The following is a 20,704-nucleotide window of genomic DNA, read 5'->3' on the forward strand; positions in this document are numbered from 1 at the left end:
TTATTGCTGTCTGTGGCCCCCATTAGGGAGATTCACCCTCTCTACATGTCTTGTCTTCAGTGGTGGCCTGAGTTTTTTTTTTTTTGGAGGGGGCAAACAACCCCCCCCCCCAGGTCACCTGTGGAGTGGCACTAGCACAACAGCCACCCACCCCCTGCAGCGCTGCACTAACACCCCCCCCCCCCCCCACCACCCGTTGTCCTCCTTACCTTGGATGCGGACAGTGAGAGCAGCGATCGGAGCTCTTCATCTTCCAGCGCGGAGGGCTCTGGGAAAGTTGCTCCGGTGTCTTCTCCTGGAGCAGCTTCAGTGGTGCATCTCCCTGTGCAAAGCATCCAATAGGATCACCTGATGTTTTGGCCAACGGGAAACGGGTTTCATACCTGCTTCCCGATTGGCAGGGAGGAGGATCAGTGTTGCAACAGCGAATATTTATTCGCTGTTGCAACACACCTGGGTGGGCTCTGGATGCATCCTCTGCAACCCGAGCCCACGCTATTTTGAAGCCTATTAGAGCGTCTGGCTCTAATTAGGTGCTTAAAAAAAAACCTGCCCGCTCTAATTCATGTGCCTGGTGATCTGAAAGGGCCGGACACATGAATAGGGGACGGCCCCAGCGGCCGTGGATTGATTCATGAATCTATCTTCTACATATAGGGGAGGAGAGAGGGGGCAGCGCCCGGGTGCCCCTAATGGATGGGCCTGCCACTGCTTGTCTTGCTTCCATTTAGCATTGTAAAAGTAAAAGAAAGTCCCAAATTTAGTTGAGTTGACACCAGAACAGTAATAGAGGGGACATTTTCCAGTGGGAACATTAGTTCTGGTGACTGTGAAGACAATCAGAGATTCCCTCACTTTGGAGGGATTTTCTCACATCTTTTTTGGTTATGGGACAGGAATTCCAGGGAACATCTCCGCAATGGGACACAGATAGCAAGAAAAAACTGACAGGGGTTATAATCCTCCATACTCTATCCAAAATGAAAAAAAGTTTTGCCTTTAGTTATGCTTTAACTTATCTTTTAAGTTGACTTTTAGGTATGGCTTTTTAAGCTTAGTTATATTGGTCCAACTTGGACTAATGTAAGTATGCATGTGCCATACCTAACCAAAGGCTGCGGAAGATGGAACTCACTGTAGTAGACATTGCTACTAGTGTTCATAACTAGCTTCAGGGTTCCCGTGCTAAATGGCTTCCTTGCTACATAGTGATCATGGGGTTGCTCACTTGGCACAAGTGCCATTCAGAGAACACTTTGCATTCCCTCAATAAATGCAAAGTGTTCCCTGATTGGACAAGGTGGAGAGGCAGGGTGGTGACATAACAATCTCCACCTCAACCAATCAGAGAATGCTTTACATTATCTGGGAAAATTACGTAAACGAGCCCCTGTGTTCACCAAGCAGCAGGGAAGCCCTAGGCATGGAACCTGGAGGCTAGGCAGTCATTGTAGTAGGGGTACTTACGATTTCCAGCTTCCATAAGGATCAGCAAGGTATAGCATGTGGAAGGCTGACCGCAGGTCAGCCTGAATTTGTAGAAGGAGTCAGGAGGTATTTAAACCCGCCCTCTATCCTCCTTTCTGGGTGACAGTTCTCTCGTGTCCCACCCACCCTTCCCCTTTTTTCTTGCTATTTCTTCTCTTTTACTTCTACTTGGGTATGCCCCCTTTTAGGCATACTGACCACGTGACCCCGGCACACCTCAGGTCACTTTCCTTGTTTTCCACTCAGACCTTTCCCTAGCACGATTACCTGAGACTCTGAGTACAAATGTACAGTTTACAGCGAGCCGTTTCTTCAGTGCGATGATTTCGGCACATGTGGATACAGTGAATATCTCCTAAACGGTGCAAGTTTAGGAGATATTCACGGTCCCCACAGGTGAGGATTCTTATAGGCTTACCTGTAGGTAAATGTGGTGTAACAGGGCTTACAACCACTTTAACCACCTCCATACAGGGCACTTTCACCCCCTTCCTGATCAGGCCATTTTTCAGCGTTGTCATACTTTGAATAACAATTGCACGGTCATGCAACACTCTACCCATTTGCATTTTTTACCCTTTTCTTCACGCAAATAGAGCTTTCTTTCGGTGGTATTTAATCACTGCTGGGATGTTTTTTTTGCAAAAAAAAAAAGACTGAACATTTTGAAAAAAAAAAAGACTGAACATTTAAAAAAACATTTTTTTGGGGGTAAATAAGCAATTTTTCTCCTTCACTGATGTACGCTGATTAGGCTGCACTGAGAGGCTGCACTTATGGGCACTGATGAGGTGGCACTTATGGGCACCGATTAGGTGGCACAGATGAGGAGGCACTAATGTGCCACACTTATGGGCACTGATAGGTGGAACTGATATGTGGCACTGGTGGGCATTGATAAGTGCCAATGGGCACTGATAGGCATTACTGCTGGGCACTGAAAGCCAGCACTTACTGGCATCACTAATGGGCACTGATTGCTGGCACTTTATTGCAATCAGTGCCCTGATTACATCTCTTGTTGTCCCTGCGAGGAGATGTTACTGATCGGCCAACCTCGCCACAAACTTTGTCAGTGTGAGGCGATGAGAGCACTTCCTGTATTTACATGTGATAGGCTGTGATTGAACACAGCCGATCACATGGTTAAGGAGATAACGGTTGAGCCGTGTCCTAGCAACATGGCACGGCCGCGACCACTGTGAGCCCCCTGCTGTTCGGGTGCACCGTCATATGATGTCTACCCAGGACAAGAGTCGGAGCCGTCCCTCCGTCATTTGGCGGTGGGCAGTTATGTCTTTAGCTTACATATTTAGGGGGGGGGGATGGGGGGACAGGGACAAAAGTTAGGGGGCCAACAATAAAACGCAAATATGTACTCACCAGTACCCATCAATGCAGTCTCACCAGTGCCCATCAATGCAGCCTCACCAGTGCATGGTGGAAGGGGGGGGGGGGGTGAGTGCCACTGGATTACACAGAGCGGGGATCTCCCACTTACCAAGAGGCCGCTGTCATACAAAGTCCCACCTCCTGGATGGGCTCCTATGATAGACTGCACACAGCGGCCGTGCTGTGTAAGTGGGAGATTTGTGTAACCCGGCGGCGATTAGGACTTCTGGTCACCCTAGGATAGTGGCCAGCAGGACCCACAGGTCAGTGGCCAGCAGGACCCACAGGTCCACTGTCAGCTCCCAGCAGGACCCACAGCCTGTGGGTCCTGCTGAGAGTGAACAATAGCCTATGGGTCCTGCTGGGAGCTGGCCATAACCTTTGGGTCCTGATGGCCATGGCCAGCAGCTATCAGGACACACAGGTTACTGGCCAGCAGGACCCACAGATCCACGGCCAGCTCCCAGCAGGATTCACATGCCATGGCCAGCTCCCAGCAGGATTCACAGGCCATGGCCAGCTCCCAGCGGGATTCACAGGCCATGGCCAGCTCCCAGCGGGATTCACAGGCCATAGCCAGCTCCCAGCGGGATTCACATACCATGGCCAGCTCCCAGCGGGATTCACAGGTCATGGCCAGCTCCCAGCGGGATTCACAGGTCATGGCCAGCTCCCAGCAGGATTCACAAGCCATGGGCAGGGTAAATGAGGTGTATGGGGGGATGATGGGATACTCATGTGGGGGTCAGCTGGAGGTGTCAGGATCTCTCACCTCAGCTTGCTATGGGCCAAATCAGCAGCTGCCAGCTCAGACAGGCTCAGCAGGACAGGTCCTCTCCTCCTACTTGCACCACTGCTTCCTCCAGTCCTGGGGGGGTGGGTGATGTTGCTCCTGTCTCCTGGGGTCAAGTCCACGTGCATGCACACTGTACTACAGCCACCAGCAGGCAGTGGCACGCCCAGGCCAGCCACTATACAGGCAAGCAAAAGATCTGACCACGGCGACTGGGAGTTGTAGCACGAGGGACGGTGAACACAGGGAGCTTGAGCACGCAGCCATTGCCATGGATGGTGGACTACAACTCCCATATACAGTGGCGGCCGTCACATGACGTCATCTAGCTCTGACTTCCTTGAGGCTCTCAGAGGATGACAGAAGAGTGGCGAGTCATTCAGGTAGACAGCCACGGCGCAGGACGTTATTCGTGTTATGCTTGGGGCGGCACATGGTAGTGCACACAGTAAAATTGGGGGGGTCGGGGCCCCCTCAGGCCCTCCCTAGTGATGCCACTGCTGGCTCAAAAATAGGACAAGGGGGGGAGCACTCACATTTGCCACATCCGTAAATTTAGAAGACAGAAAGATTACTCGAAAGACGGTAATTAATGGTCAGACTTTAGAGGCAAGACGGGAATATCCAAAAATATAAATGTATTACAAAATTTACAGAGCAAATCAATAAAAGAAAACCATATAGGATATATGATACAGAAAATATCCTCTGTGCATCGTCTACGTGTTTCACCATTGGGCTTCCTCAGGACGAGCAGAAGAAATTAACAGTGCAAAAATATATTTCATTGTCACGGAATCCTCCAAGTCGCATTTACATATGTCGAGGGGATATTAAGAGGAAGTTTCAGATATAATAGAAAAATCTCCAAGATCCAGAAAAAGCTCCCTCAGTCTGTACCGACGGTTATGGAAATGCACCGTAAGTATAGAGAACCAGATCTAGTGGTTAGCAGATGAACATTAATTCCGGGGCAGAGAGGAGAGGGTGTAGCAAAGACACATAGATATCCAGTGTACTACAACAAAGTACATCAAACCTGGATCCAAAAATATGTATATTAGGAACCCTCAAAGGTAAGACAGCCAGCGAAGTCAATGAGACCACATGTACACATTGGTGTGAAAAATGCTGTATGCCCCGGGGGATAGCCTGTGCTATACTGCTGGCTGCGGACCTGTGGGTCCTGCTGGGAGCGGACAATAGCCTATGTGTCATGCTGGCATGTGGGTGCTGCTGGCCACTGACCTGTGGGTCTTGCTGAGAGTGAACAATAACCTATGGTTCCTGCTTGGAGCCGACCATGGCTTTAGGGTCCTGCTGGCCACACATGTGACTGGCCAGCAGGACCCACAGGTCCACGGCCAGCTCCAAGCTTGATTCACAGGCCATGGCCAGCTCCCAGCGGGATTCACAGGCCATGGCCAGCTCCCAGCGGGATTCACAGGCCATGGCCAGCTCCCAGCGGGATTCACAGGCCATGGCCAGCTCTCAGCAGGAGTCACAGGCCATGGCCAGCTCCCAGCAGGAGTCACAGGCCATTGCCAGCTCCCAGAGGGATTCACAGGCCATGGCCAGCTCCCAGCAGAATTCACAGGCCATGGGCAGGGTAAATGAGGTGTATGGGGGGGGAATGATGGGATGATCATGTGGGGGTCAGCTGGGGGTGTCAGGGTCTCTCACCTCAGCTTGGTATGGGCCGAATTGGCAGCTGCCAACTCAGACAGGCTCAGAGCTCAGGACAGGTCTTCTCCTCCTTCTTGCACCACTGCTTCCTCCAGTCCTGGGGGGGGGGGGGGGGGGTGATGTTGCTCTTGTCTCCTGGAGTCAAGTCCATGTGCATGCACACTGTACTGAAGCCACCAGCAGGCAGTTGCGTGACTGGGAGTTGTAGCACGAGGGCTGGTGAACACTGGCTTAGGCTGGCTGCTCTGATCTCCAGAGAGTTCCCCCACCGGGAGCAGGGAGCTTGAGAATGCAAGCGCCGCCGCGGATGGCGGACTACAATTCCCATAAACAGCGGCGGCCTCATGGCTCAGAGAGACTGACAGAAGAGTGGCGAGTCATTCTGTCGGACAGCCGCGGCGCAGGATGTTATTCGGTTTATACTTGGGGGGCACATAGTGGATCACACAGTAAAATTAGGGGGTTGGGGCCCCCTCAGACCCCCCTCTAGTGACGCCACTGACGGTGAGCGGGCGGCAAGTGGTTAAAAAAAGGGTACTTTCTGCAAAAAGCATGAAAAAACGCATTGGTGTGAATTGAGCCCAAGCATAACATTAAAATTGAGAATTGAAATATGCAGATAACTAGATTTGTACCTAAAAGAAACCAATGATATTTCACCATTTGCTTTTGGGCAAATTTTTAACAAGAATTTGATTGGTTGATGTTGTATAAATCTGCAAACGTGCCATTTTTCATCCCTTCATCCCTGGTTCACATTGATGCGATTTGGCATGCAATTTGACATGTCCAATCGCATGCCAAATCAGTGGCAATTGCCGGCAATGGCAGCGTCTGAATCGGTGCGACGCCGCAAAAAGTTGTTTCTGTACTACTTTTGGCAATTTCCATTGACATCTGTGCAGAAACCCACGCAGATGTCTCTGAAATCGCTCCCGAAGTCGAGACTGACATGCAGGATTTGGATTTAAATTGTACCTGTAGCCCAAACTTTTTTGTTTGTTATGGATTGGGTAGGGAAGGTTTAGAATAGGGTCAGCAACAGGCTGATCACAATCTACCTGTCGCTCCTGGCCATGTTGTGGCAGAGGTTGAGAACCACTGGTATGACAGCCTTGTTGGGACCTAGAGGATTCAGATGGGTGGAATCTTTGTAAAACATACAATTATTTCTGCTTCACTGCCCCTCAATCTAGCCCAGCTCAGAGAGGCATACTGATCCTGCATACTTTCAGTTAGGCAATGTCCACCCATACAGTTGTGCTCATAAGTTTACATACCCTGGCAGAATTAAAAAAATCATGGCCATTTTTCAGAGAATATGAATGATAGCATTCCAAAGACAAGTTGGTAGGTTAATTGAATCCTGTCTAAAATTTGTCCCTAGTATATGTATGAATGTGTGTTAGGGATCTTAGGTTGTAAGCTCCTTGAGGGTAGGAACTGATGTGAATGTACAATGTATATGTAAAGCGCTGTGTAAATTGACGGCACTATATAAGTACCTGGAAAAAAAATAACACAAAAACTTTTCTTTCACTTATGGTTAGTGTTTGGCTGAAACCATTTATTATCAATCAACTGTGTTTACTCTTTTTAAATCATAATGACAACAGAAACTACCCTGATCAAAAGTATACACACCCCAGTTCTTAATACCGTGTATTGCCCCCTTTAACATCAATGACAGCTTGAAGTCTTTTGTGGATGAGGCTCTTTATCTTCTTAGAAGGTAAAGCTGCCCATTCCTCTTAGCAAAAAGTTCCTGTGAATTCTTGGGCTGTCTTGCATGAACTGCATGTTTGAGATCTCCCCAGAGTGGCTCATTGATATTGAGGTCACAAGACTGAGACGGCCACTCCAAAACCTTCGTTTTTTTCTGCTGTAGCCAATGACAGGTTAACTTGGCCTTGTGTTTTGGATCATTGTCATGTTGGAATGTCCAAGTACGTCCCATGCTCAGCTTCCTGGCTGATGAATGCAAATGTTTCTCCAGTATTGTTTGATAATATACTGCATTCATCTTGCCATCAATATTGACCACATTTCCTGTGCTTTTGTAGCTCACATCCCCAAAACATCAGCGATCCACCTCCGTGTTTCACAGTAGGAATGGTGTACCTTTCATCATAGGCCTTATTGACTCCTCTCCAAATGAAACGTTTATGGTTGTGGCCAAATAGCCAAAATTTGGTCTCCTCACTCCAAATGACTTTGTGCCAGAATGTCAGACTTGTCTCTGTGCTGTTTGGCGTATTTTAAGTGGGACACTTTGTGGAATTTGCGTAGTAATGGCTTTTTTCTGGCGACTCGACCATGCAGCCCATCCATCTTCAAGTGCCTCCTTATTGTGCATCTTAAAACGGCCACACCACATGTTTTCAGAGTCCTGTATTTCACAGTTATTTGTCGGTTTTTCTTTGCACCCCGAACAATTTTCCTGGCAGTTGTGGCTGAAATTTTAGTTGGTCTACCTGATGTGGTTCGATTTCAAAAGAACTCATTTTCCACTTCTTGATTAGAGTTTGAACACTGATGATTGGCATTCTCAATTCCTTGGATATCTTTTTATATCCAGTTCCTGTTTTATACAGTTCAACTACCCTTTCTTGCAGATCCTTTGACAATTATTTTTCTTTACCCATGACTCAGAATCTAGAAATGTCAGTGCAGCACTGGATGAAAGATGCAAGGGTCTGTCAGGAGTCCAGAAACTCCTTGACCTTTTATACACACACTAATTACAAGTAAACAGATCACAGGTGAGGATGGTTACCTTTAATAGCTATTCAGCCTGGGTTCACACTTGTCCGACAAACGCTCCGACATTGGGAGCTCATGTCGCATGACGTGTGAAAATCAATGTTTCCCTATGAGAGCCGTCTTAACTGGTCCGACACAAGTCGGTCCGACTTTGAAAATGCTCCCTGTACTACTTTGGTCTGACATTGATCCTACTTGAGCCCATTGAATATCATTGAAGTCGGACCGAAGTAGGAGCCTTGTCCTTACCATCTGACTTTTGACATCTGACATGTGATTACAGCAGCACTAAAAGGACCTTATCTCACTCTGGGATTGTTTTGATTGGTCAAAGAACAAGTCAGACTATCACAAAGTTGGATCAAAGTAGTATGCTGTTCATGAAAGTCGGATGGATGTAGGACCAATGTAGGAACGATGTCACAGAGCAAAGTAGGATGAAAGTTGTACTGCTGTCGTGTAGTATAGTGTGAACCCAGCCTCAAACCCCTTTGTGTCAATGTGTGTGCATGTTATCAGGCCAAAATCGCCAGGGTATGTAAACTTTTGATCAGGGTCATTTGGGTAGTTTATATTGTCATTATGATTTAAAAAGAGTAAACACAGTTGATTGATAATAAAAGGCTTCAGCCAAACACTAACCATGAGCGAAAGAAACGTTTTTGTGTTATCATTCATATTCTCTGAAAAATGGCCAAGAAATTATAAATTCTGCCAGGGTATGTAAACTTAAGAGCACAACTGTATATACCTAGCTAGGAGGCTGAAAACCTGAATGCTCGTGCAGAGAGATCCTTGATACCTTTCTCCTTGCGCTCAGTCCTTGGCTGCTGCTAAATATCTTTCTATATTATACAGTTGATCATCCCATTTACCAGTAGTTTACTGTCCGTTGCTTTAGTACAACCCCAATTCCAAAAAAAGTTGGGTTGCTGTGTAAAATCTACATTAAAACATAATGCAAAAAGGTAATTTTGAAATTGATGGCAACACCTCTCCATGTTTTCCTTGGTGTAGCATCTCTTCTTTTAAAAACACACTGTAAATGTCTGGGAGCTAAAAAGACAGGAGTTTTGGGAGAGGAATGCTGTCCCATTCTCATCTGATATATGATTTTAACTGCTCAACAGTCCTGGGTCTTCTTTGTCTTTGTCTTATTTTTTGTTTCAAAATGCTCCAATTATTTTCAGTTGAAATGTGAAAGGTCTGGACTGCAGGCAGGCCGTTAAACACCCGGACTCTTCTACTACGAAGCCATGCTGTAGTCAAAGATGCAGTATACGGTTTAGCATTGTCCTGCTGAAATATGCAAGCTTTTTCCTAAAAAAGATGTTGGGGCAGATTCACAAAAGTATTACGCCGGCGTATCTCGATACGCCGCGTAATTTCAAATTTTGCGCGTTGTATCTTTGTTTTGTATCCACAAAACAAGATATGACGGCATCTCGGCTAGATCCGACAGGCGTACGTCTTAGTACGCCGTCGGATCTAAGCTGCAATTTTTCGGCGACCGCTAGGTGGCGTTTCCGTCGAATTCCGCGGAATGCAAATTAGCTAGTTACGGCAATCCACGAACGTACGTCCGGCCCGCGCACTGTTTTTCCGTCGTTTTGTGTTCAGCTTTTTTCGGCGTATAATTAAAGCTGCTATTCTGAGGCGTACTCAATGTTAAGTATGGCCGTCGTTCCCGCGACCAATTTTTACGTTGTTTGCGTAAGTCGTTCGCAAATAGGAATTTGCATAGAATGACGTCACCGTCATAAGCATTGGCTGGTTCCGGTTTAATTTCGAGCATGCGCACTGGGATACCCCCACGGACGGCGCATGCGCAGTTAGAAAAAACGTTTACGTCGGGTCACGACGTATTTACGTAAAACACGCCCCCATTACATCCATTTGAATTCCGCGCCCTTATGCCGCCAGAGATACACTAGGCCGCCGTAACTTACGGTGCGAATTCTTTGAGGATTCCAAATAAAATAAATAAGTTACGGCGGCGTAGTGTATCCCGGCGCAGAGGTACGTGGATCTGCCCCTCTGTCTTGATTGGAGCATATGCTGATCTAAAATCTGGCTATATCTTTTAGCACCGATGGTGCCCATTCCATACACACTAATCCACTCCCATACCATCAGAGATGCAGGCTTTTGAAAAAATGAGTGATGATAAGTCAGAAGGTCCCTCTTTTTTTTTGATTCGTCTGACCACAAAACAGCTTTGCAACAGACCGTTTTAAATTAGCTCGGACCCAGGTAAAACGACTGTGTTTGAGTCATGTTCAGACATGGCTTCTTCTTTGCATAATAAAAAAACTTTACCTTGCATTTTTCGATGACACAGCAAACTTTTTTCACAGACCGTGATTTCTGGAAGCATTCCTGAGCCCATGCAGTGATGTTCCTCACAAAATAATGCCTCTTTTTAAAGTAGTGCCATCTGAGGGCCATAAGATCACAGGCATCCCATATTGGGTTTTAGCCTTGTCCCTTGTGCACAGGAGATTTCTCCAGATTCTCTAAATCTTTTCATGATAATATGTACTGTAGATGATAATATATTAAAAGTTTTTGCAATTTTGTTAAACTATTTTTAGACGCAGCTTGGTAAACCCTGCCCATCTTTACTTTTGTGACAGACTCTTTAAGATGCTCTTTTTATACCCAATCATGTTATTGACCTGTTGCCAATTAACCTAATTAGTAGCAAAATGTGCTTCCTTGTAAGTAATACTTACTTTACCAGGTTTTTGTTCCCTTATCGTAACCTTTTTGAGACCTGTTGCTGCCATCAATTTCAAAATTACCTTAGTTTTTTCTTAAAATGGTACATTTTCTCAGTTTAAACATTTGATATGATTTCTATTGGGAATAAACTATGGGTTTATGGGATTTGCAAATCATTGCATTCTGTTATGTAGATTTTATGCAGTGCCCCAACATTTTTGGAATCTGGGTTACAATGGCATAGCTTAGGACACTAAACACACTGTTTTAGGTATATGGTACAGATTAATTCCTTGCTGCTTTTAGCCTCTTTTACTATAGAAAATCTTAAAGCAGTATTAAACTCAAAAGCAGACATTGTATTACAACTTACCAATTCTTAGATGCGATAGCTGTATTAGTTTTCTTTTTAAGGCTTTCGTTCTTCTATTTTCATCTGGTGATCCAGTTAGCAAGTCCGTGGTTTTCAAAAGCTCTCCAGCAGAATGCATCAATTTACATGGACAAGACAAACCACTTAACACTGGCAGGGGTGATTAAAATGATCAGCTTCTATTTATTTATGCAAAATCATTATCCTTTAAAGCAGGGGTCTCCAAACATTCTAAACAAAGATCCGGTTTATTGTCCTTCAGACTCTTGGGGGGCCGGACTTTGGCATGCGGGGGTGGAAATTTTCCTGGCATCAGTGGGACTAAACATCTGGTATTAGGGGAGGAATAGTGCCCCATTGTTGGTATCATAGGGAGGAATAGTGTCCTATTAGTGGTGTTAGTGGGAGAAATGGTGCTTCACTGTCAGTGTCAGATGGCAGAATAGTGCCCCAAGGGCCGGATAAAGGCAATCAAAGGGCTGCAGTTTGGAGACCACTGCTTTAAAGAAAAAAAGTGTGAGCTAGATCAAATGGGCTGTCAAAGCTGAAACTGTATGAGAACACACGCTTTTCGGTGTGAAGCAGCCCTTAGGGCAGATGATTCATGTTGTATTTACTTCCTGGAATCCATCTGCCCTTCGCTCAAGCATGCAGGCAGGAGGGTGTGCTTATCTGAGGAGTCTTTCCTCAGCCACCAAAAAAAAGTTTAAAATAGATGTAAACCTGAATCATGAAATTTGACCTAAGCACATATATCTGTAGTGTTTTCTTTTCGCTCTCCAAAGCCTCAAGTCTTGTGTCTTTCTGCTGCTCCATTTTGTTATCAGCATGATAACTTCTGACAAGTTCTCCGACAACCGAGATAAAACCAGCCTGAAACTTGTGTCGGGGTGGGTGCTATAAATAAATTAGCAGAGAGTTTTTCTATTCACAGCACAGTTCTGCACATTCATTCCTTTGCCTATGTGGAGGGGGGTATGCCTTTCCTCCAATCAGCTGTCACACAATGTATGCCAAGAATCCACACCCAGTGCTGAAAAGGAAGAAAAAAAATACATCTCTAACACAATGGACACTATGCTAAAGTATATAGCAAGCTGAAAACAGCAGATATACATGTAAAACTTATGTAGGGAGATTTGTTTCATCTGAGGCTGTTCACTTCACTGGGTACAAGTGAGGGTTTTTGTCCTATCAATTCATTGTCCTATCAATTCTTTGCTAGCAGCATAAGGATTAAAAATATATTAACCACTTCCCTACCACCCAGCGTCAAATGATGTCCACAGATGGGATCTCCCATTCTGGGTGGACGTCATATGACGTCCCGGGCTTCCCGGCCGTCTAGGGGGCGCGCGCGGGATCCGGTGCACATGCCCCGGCACCCGAGATTGCCCACAATCACGGCAGGACCATGGATCTGTGTGTGTAAACACACAGATCCACGGTCCTGTCAGGTGAGGAGACCAATGTGTGTTCCCAGTACTGATCACTGTATAAATGCGAATGGTCCCAAAAATGTGTCAAAACTGTCCAATATGTCCGTCGCAATAAAAATCGCAGATCGACGCCATAACTAGCAAAAAAAAAATGCAATAAAACTATCCCCTATTTTGTAGGCGCTATAACTTTTGCGCAAACCAATCAATATACTCTTATTGCGATTTTTTTTTACCAAAAATATGTAGAAGAATATGTATCGGCCTAAACCGAGGAAATGTTTTTATTTATAGATTTTTTGGGGATATTTATTATAGCAAAAAGTAGAAAATATTGCATTTTTTTTTTCAAAATTGTTGCTCTATCAGAGGTGATCAAATGCCACCAAAAGAAAGCTCTATTTGTGGGAAAAAAAGGACGTCAATTTTGTTTGGGAGCCACGTCGCACGACCGCGCAATTGTCAGTTAAAGCGACACAGTGCCGAATCGCAAAAAGTGCTCTGGTAAGGAAGGGGGTAAATTATTCCGGGGCTGAAGTGGTTAATGTTGGTTGAAAGAATTTAGTAAAAATATTTACTGCCAGTTCTCAGCTTAGAAAACTGACCTACAGAGGTAGCAAAAGATGGGAAATACTTGTCACTGGGTGGAGCCCGATGGGGACCTGAAGGACTAGTTCCCCGTCAAGTCTGCTTCAGTTCTGTGTCACATTACACATCATGAGCGATCCGACAGAACGCTACAACACTTCCGTTTTTACATATAAAATGACATGCTCTGCTAAACCCACTAAATTGTGAGTACTCATTTGACTATATAATGAAAGTTGAACATCTTAAAACGTTATTACACTATTTGGGACCCTTTTTCTCCTTCATATGGGATAATCACTGGGAGCACCACCAGGATCACACCAGGACGTATTATTGCCAGAGTGCTGCACAGTGGAATACACTGTGAACGCTGTAGACCCCAAGAGGGGGTGAAAATCCGGTGAGTTGGAGCACAGTTTGAGGTGGTCACTGTGTGAAATAAGGAACTAGAAGTTCACAAAGCACTTTTTCACTTCATTTTTACATTTATTTTTATTAATTTCCTTCTGTCATTTATTTTATGTATACATTTGGATTTGGAGGTAATAATCCATATGCAGCACCTAAGACTTATATTTAGCACCAAGATCTTTTATTAACGTGCACCATTGCATTTATTTGATCTTTTTATTGCATTTATGTTTTTTTACTATTAAGCACAGGTGCACTTTACTACACTTCATACCAAAAGGGGGAAATCACTACCCATATTACTCACATTGCACTTTTACATATATGTATTAATTAATGTAGCGCCATTTCTACCTTCAACCACACATTACACATCAGTGGGTAGATTTAAAAGGCGTTATTGGACTAAATAGAGGCCAAGGATCTACCTACTCCTATGCACTGTCAATTAAAAGTGGAGTGGAGCAGACTGAAGTGGCATGGAGTTCGCCATCAGGCTCTGCCCACCCCTACATAAAAAAATATTTGGCGAAATGCCTGTCAGTATGGTTGGCGCAGTGGCCAAGAAGAGAAGGCAGGAGAGAGAGAGAGAGAGAGAGAGAGAGTCCGGTGTGGACACTCATTTCCCACCGCAGACACAAACAAAAATTGCATACCTGTCTGTAACTAGGGCGCAAGCACCAATACTTGTGCTGTACCCCAACAATTCTAAATTGCCTGTAAAATTTTACAAATATCTACAAAGATGCCAGAGCTCTATTTATAAAAATGTTTTCACACAAAATTTACACAACTTTTACCCAAGATTCACACATTTTTCTAATTGGATCAAGTTTGAAAACTGTGTGTATCCTGTCTGAGTTGCGTTATTCTTTTGTAAATAGACCCCCAAGGGTCCATTCTCACTACTGCACACTGTAACAAACGTTACTCACTCTGAATGGCACTTGCATGCACCTCACCGACACACGTGCATTGTAGTGCAATGCATGGCAACATTTTAGCCAGGTGGTGTGCTGCCAAATATGCTACATACACATATTTTGGTGTGTTAAGCTGCCCATTCACTTAACGCACAGAACAACATGCCCTAATGCAGCACAATAGTGTGAATGGGCCTCAATGTCCACTGATATATTTAAAAAAGGCTTTTCTGCATTAAATTTATGCAAAGCCAATTATACATTTTTCCATCTACTTGTTTAACCATAGCACAATTTAATTTCTAACATGATATCCGAGAGGTATACTTATTCTCCCGCTTCTTTAAAGCCAGAAATTTATTTTCTTTTGGTCATCTCAGTTTGTGACACATATGCCTGTACTTGTGACATAATTCTCTGTTCTCAAACTCATCACAGATAACTTTTTGAATAACTGTTAAACACTGAGCAAAACCTAAATCATGATCAGTCATTCTACACTGCATAGAAGGCCAATCTAATATTAGGTATATGGGCCCATCAGAACTTCTAGATGGCACAATTCAATTCTATACTATGTATGAAAAGACCTTCTGTGCTGCAGAGAAGGTCTATGCCAATCCAATGTATGATCTATTTACATACTTGCCTGGATACGCTGGTGTGCTCTCAAACTACAAAACATATTAAATTAGGTTACCTGGCTTTCTCCCAAATGTTCTTGTATGGCTGTGGTTTTAACATTAGATGAGTTTCTTTATGCAAGAACTAATGGAAAGGCTCTATGTACTCTACACAATTTGTGTAACGGGAGAATTCTAAAAATCAATAAAAGTAATATTATGTTTGAAATGTTCAACAATGAACACTTAGGTAAGTGGTAGTTAATGATCATGCAAGCAGAATCCAACTACTTGCTCATCACTTGCAGTAGGCTCTGGGTTAAGAGTAAAGCCATAAGTTTAGATAAAAATCATTTTTAACCCTATCGATTTAGTTACCTAACTTTGCTTTATGGAGGTACATCCTACGCTTTGCAGGATCCTGGAGAAATCTTTACCGCACGAATGCTTCGTCTCCTTCATGTATCTAAGCTTCTGATGCACAGGAGGTTAATAGCTTCAATCAGGGGCTGAATTAAGTAGAAAAGGGCACCTGATGGGAACCCACCCCCTTCTCCCATCCATGGAGAAAAGTTCCTTCATGGTGTACACTGCATGATCTGACTGGGGAAGAGGATTATGTGATGCATCAGATGCTCGCCCATTAACAGACAGTAAAGTTATTAAATTAATTCTACTCCATGGATGAGATGGGAGAAGGGGTGGGTCCTCGTTGGGATGTTTTTCTATTTAATTCAGTTTAGAGATCCAAAACTACTAACCCCCACGTACTGGGAGCTCAGAGACAGGAAAAGGACTGGCATCACCGCAACAAAAATTCTTCCAGGATCCAGCTCTCTGCATGATATATTGCATTACGGGCAAATTAGGCTGATAAAGTGGTAGATCTAAAAATAATTTTAAGCTCAAACTTCAGCTTTACCTGACTGGAAAATGAAAACATTCATTGTGAAAACCCATTACTGAACACCATTTTTACATAGAAATGTTCTACACAGTAAACAAAATGAGCATATATAAAATCCACAGTATAAAATTTAATAGTAAAGACAGGTAAAACAATACACAAAATATAATACAAACTGGTTTAATATAATATTTTGACAAACTTTCCCGAAAAGCAATATCTTAACCACTTAATCCCCGGACCATATTGCTGGTCAAAGACCAGAGCACTTTTTGCGATTCAGCACTGCGTCGCTTTAACTGACAATTGCGCGGTCGTGCGACGTGGCTCCCAAACAAAATTGGCGTCCTTTTTTCCCCACAAATAGAGATTTCTTTTGGTGGTATTTGATCACCTCTGCGGTTTTTAGTTTTTGCGCTATAAACAAAAATAGAGCGACAATTTAAAAAATATATATATATTTTACCATAATAAATATCCCCCAAAAATATATAAAAAACTATTTTCTTCCTCAGTTTAGGCCGATATGTATTCTTCTACATATTTTTCGTAAAAAAAAAAAAAATCGCAATACGTGTTTATTGATTGGTTTGCACAAAGTTATAGCGTCTACAAAATAGGGGGTAGTTTTATGGCATTTTTATTAATATATTTTTTTTTTACTAATAATGACGGCGATCAGTGATTTTTTTCGATACTGTGACATTATGGCGGACACTTCGGACACTTTTTACACATTTTTGGGACCATTGGCATTTTTTTAGCAATCAGTGCTACAAAAATGCATTGGTTACTATAAAAATGCCACTGGCAAGCAAGGGGTTAACACTAGGGGGCGGGGAAGGGGTTAAGTATGTTCCTTGGGTGTGTTCTAACTGTAGTAGGGGGGGGGGTGGACTCACTAGGGGAAATGACTGATTGCTGTTCATACATTGTATGAACAGATGGTCAGGCATTTCTCCCCTGACAGGACCAGGAGCTGTGTGTTTACACACACAGCTCCCGGTTCTCGCTCTGTAACGAGCGATCGCGGGTGCCCGGCGGTGATCGCACCCGCCGGGCAAGCGCGTCGGGATCAGTGGCCACTTCGCGAGGCGATGTAGAGCTACAGGCTCTCGCGCAGGTGAGCCGACCTGCCGCCATAGAACTGCGGCGGCTGGTCGGCAAGTAGTTAAAGTGAACATGTCACAGCAGTTTAATTGACATATGCTTCTAATAGCAGGCTTAACAAAATGTCTGCACATAACTCTGTTAAGTGCAGATGTTCTTTCTGCACACCCTGAGGAACCCTAAACCCTAGCACATGAAAGCCAAGCATACCCCATAAATGAATATCCCCCTATAAGATGCCATACAGAGAAGTACAAGCATTTTATAATAAGCTGCAGGATTATGGGCAGGCAGCTTGTGGTGGTTAGTAGGGCCAAAAGTTATTTATCGTTGTAATAGTGAAACATCATCAAAATTACATGATTTTAAGGCATCGACCAATTAAATAATCATTCTAGTGGATGCTGGAACACTTAACTTTGAGAGTATTGGCACTTTCACACTGAGGCGGTAAGGGCGGTAGCGGTAAAGCACTGCTAGTTTTAACGGCACTTTACCGCCATTTAAGCAAGAGGTTAAAAGCATCCGCAAAGCGCCGTTACGCTTTGCAGGCGCTTCGGCAGTGCTGCTTTTTGATTTCAATGGGCAGGGCTTTTTAAGAGCGGTGTATACACCGTTGCTAAACCGCCCCAAGGATGCTGCTTGCAGGACTTGCTCGGCCATGCTCGGTATGAGTATGTGGCCAGGCTATGGAAGTCTCACACATGTGGTATCACCGTACTCAGGAGTAGTAGGAGAATCTATGTTGGTGTGATTTTTGGTATGTACATGCTATGTGTTAGAAATATTGTATAAATGGAAAACTTTGTGTTAAAAAAAAAAAAAAACACTTTCTGCCCGCCGGCCGTCATATGACTTCCTTGACTTTGTGTGGGGAGATCTGAATGATGCCTGCATCATTCAGATATCAGCTTTTTCAACCGGCGATTCCCTACACCCCAAGGATGATCATGGTGGCTGTTTCGCCTCCTGTAAGAACGATCAAGCGACGGGAGGGGACATCCCCCCCTCCGGTGCTTCTACCGACTCACCGCTACAAACAAAGCCAGGATTTTTTTTTTATTCAGTCTAGAGGTGAGATGTGGGGTCTTATTACCCCATATCTCACGGTAAAGAGGACCTGTCATGCCATATTCCTATTTCATGGGATGTTTACATTCCTTGTAATTGACACTTTTTTTTTTTTATCGCTTTTATTCCAAACTAAAATTATTTTTATTTTATTTTTTAAAGTGCCCCTGTCCCCATGTGCTCGCATGCAGAATCGAACTCAAAAGCAAGTCCCACCCACATATGAAAACGGTGTTTAAACCACACATGTGAGGTATCGCTGCGAACGTTAGAGCGAGAGCAATAATTTTGGCCCTAGACTTCCTCTGTAATTCAAAACATGTTACTAGTAAAAAAAATTAAACATCGCCTATGGGGATTTTTAAGTAACGAAGTTTGGCGCCATTCCACGAGAGTGTGCAATTTTGAAGAGTGACATGCTAGGCATCCATTTACTCTGCGTAACTTCATCTTTCACATTATGCAAAAACATTGGGCTAACTTTACTGTTTTTTTTTTTAAAGCACAAAAACTGTTTATTTCCCCCCCAAAAAAACGCATTCGAAAAATTGCTGCGCAAATACTGTACGACATAAAAAAGTTGCAACGACCGCCATTGTATTTTCTAGGGTCTTTGCTAAAAAAAACATATATAATGTTTTGGGGTTCTATGTAATTTTCTAGACAATAAATGATGAATATTAATTTTATGTACGAGAGAAATGTCAAAATTGGCCTGGGCACTCCAGAAGGCCTGAAGGTGCTCCCTGCATGTTGGGCCTCTGTATGTGGCCTCGCTGTGTAAAAGTCTCACACATGTGGTATCTACATACTCGGAAGTAATAGCAGAATGTGTTTTGGGGTGTTATTTGTGGTATGCATATGCTGTGTGTGAGAAATAACCTGCCAATATGACAATTTTGTGAAAAAAAAAATCTTGATTTTGCAAAGAATTGTGGGAAAAATTACAACTTCAAAAAACTCACCATGCATCTTTCTAAATACCTTTGAATCTCTTCTTTCCAAAAAGGGGTCATTTGGTGGGGTATTTGTACTTTTCTGGCATGTTAGGGTCTCAAGAAATTAGACCGTCAGTACTTCAGGTGTAATCAGTTTTCAGATATTGGCACCATAGCTTGTGGACTCTATAACTGTCATAAAGACCAAATAATATACACCAATTTGTACTTATTTTTACCAAAGATATGTAGCAGTATAAATTGTGGCCAAGATGTATGAAGAAAAATTACTACATTTTATAACAGAAAACGAAAAGAAAATGTTTTGTTTTTTTTTTACAGAATTTTCAGTCTTTTCTCTTTTATAGCGCAAAAAATAAAAAACCCAGCGCAAAAAATAAAAAACCCAGCAGTGATTAAATACCACCAAAAGAAATCCATTTGTGTGAAAAAAAAAAAAAAAAAAAGGACAACAATTTCATATGGGTACAGTGTTGTATGACAAAATGTAAGAGCACTGAAAGCTAAAAATTGGTCTAGTTAGGAAGGGGGTTTAAGTGCCCAGTGGTTAAATACCACCAAAAGAAAGCTCTATTTGTGTGAACAAAATGATAACAATTTAATTTAGGTTGTCATTGAAAGTGCAAGAGCGCTGAAAGCTGAAAATTGGTCTGGGAAGGAAGGGGGCGAAAGTGCCCAGTATTGAAGTGGTCAACAACAAACTGAAGTCTTTTAAGTGGGGACGGAAGTAAAATTAAAAGACTAAAATAATATGGCTGCATAAGTGTGCACGCCCTTAAACTAATACTGTTTGAAGCACCTTTTGATTTTATTACAGCACTCAGTGTTTTTGGGTATAAGTCGATCAGCATGGCACATCTTGACTGGGCAATATTTGCCCACTCTTTGCAAAAACACTCCAAATCTGTCAGATTGTGAGGGCATCTCCTATGCACAGCCCTCTTCCGATTACCAATCAGATTCAGGTCTTGGCTCTGGCTGGGCCATTCCAAAACTTTAATCTCCACCTGGTGAAGCCATTCCTTTGACAATTTGGATGTATGCTTTGGGTCATTGTCATGTTGAAAGATGAAGTTCCTCTTCATGCCCAGCTTTCTAGCAGAAGCCTGAAGGTTTTGTTCCAAAAGTGACTGAAATTTGAAACTGTTCATAATTTTCTCTACCTTAACTAAGGCCACTGTTCCAGCTGAAAAGAAAAACAGCCCCAAAGCATGATGCTTCCACCACCATGCTTTACTGTGGTGAAGTGCAGTGTTGTTTTTGCGCCAAACATATCTTTTGGAATTATGGCCAAAAAGTTCAACCTCAGTGCCTTTAATGTTGCTTTAGGCCTCTTGGCAGCCTGACCAGTTTTCTTCTCGTCTTTTCCTCAATTTTATAGGGATGTCTAGTTCTTGGTAAGGTCACTGTTGTGCCATACTTTCTCCACTTGAAGATGACTGTCTTCACTG

The 20,704-nt window shown here is 43.6% G+C and overlaps 1 protein-coding gene across 1 annotated transcript in view; it reads right to left on the reverse strand.

The window, feature by feature from the left end:
• ALG13 (ALG13 UDP-N-acetylglucosaminyltransferase subunit) overlaps positions 1 to 20,704 on the reverse strand; it is a 401,371-nt gene that overhangs the window by 364,314 nt on the left and 16,353 nt on the right. Inside the window, exons 5-6 of the mRNA XM_040325249.1 lie at positions 16,129 to 16,132; positions 3,310 to 3,550 (exon numbers count right to left, since the gene is read on the reverse strand). Of these exons, the coding sequence (XP_040181183.1) occupies positions 3,310 to 3,550; positions 16,129 to 16,132 (245 nt within the window). The remainder of the gene's footprint in view (positions 1 to 3,309; positions 3,551 to 16,128; positions 16,133 to 20,704) is intronic.

This window comes from Rana temporaria, chromosome 9, assembly GCF_905171775.1.
Source record: "Rana temporaria chromosome 9, aRanTem1.1, whole genome shotgun sequence".
NCBI classification, from domain to species: domain Eukaryota; kingdom Metazoa; phylum Chordata; class Amphibia; order Anura; family Ranidae; genus Rana; species Rana temporaria.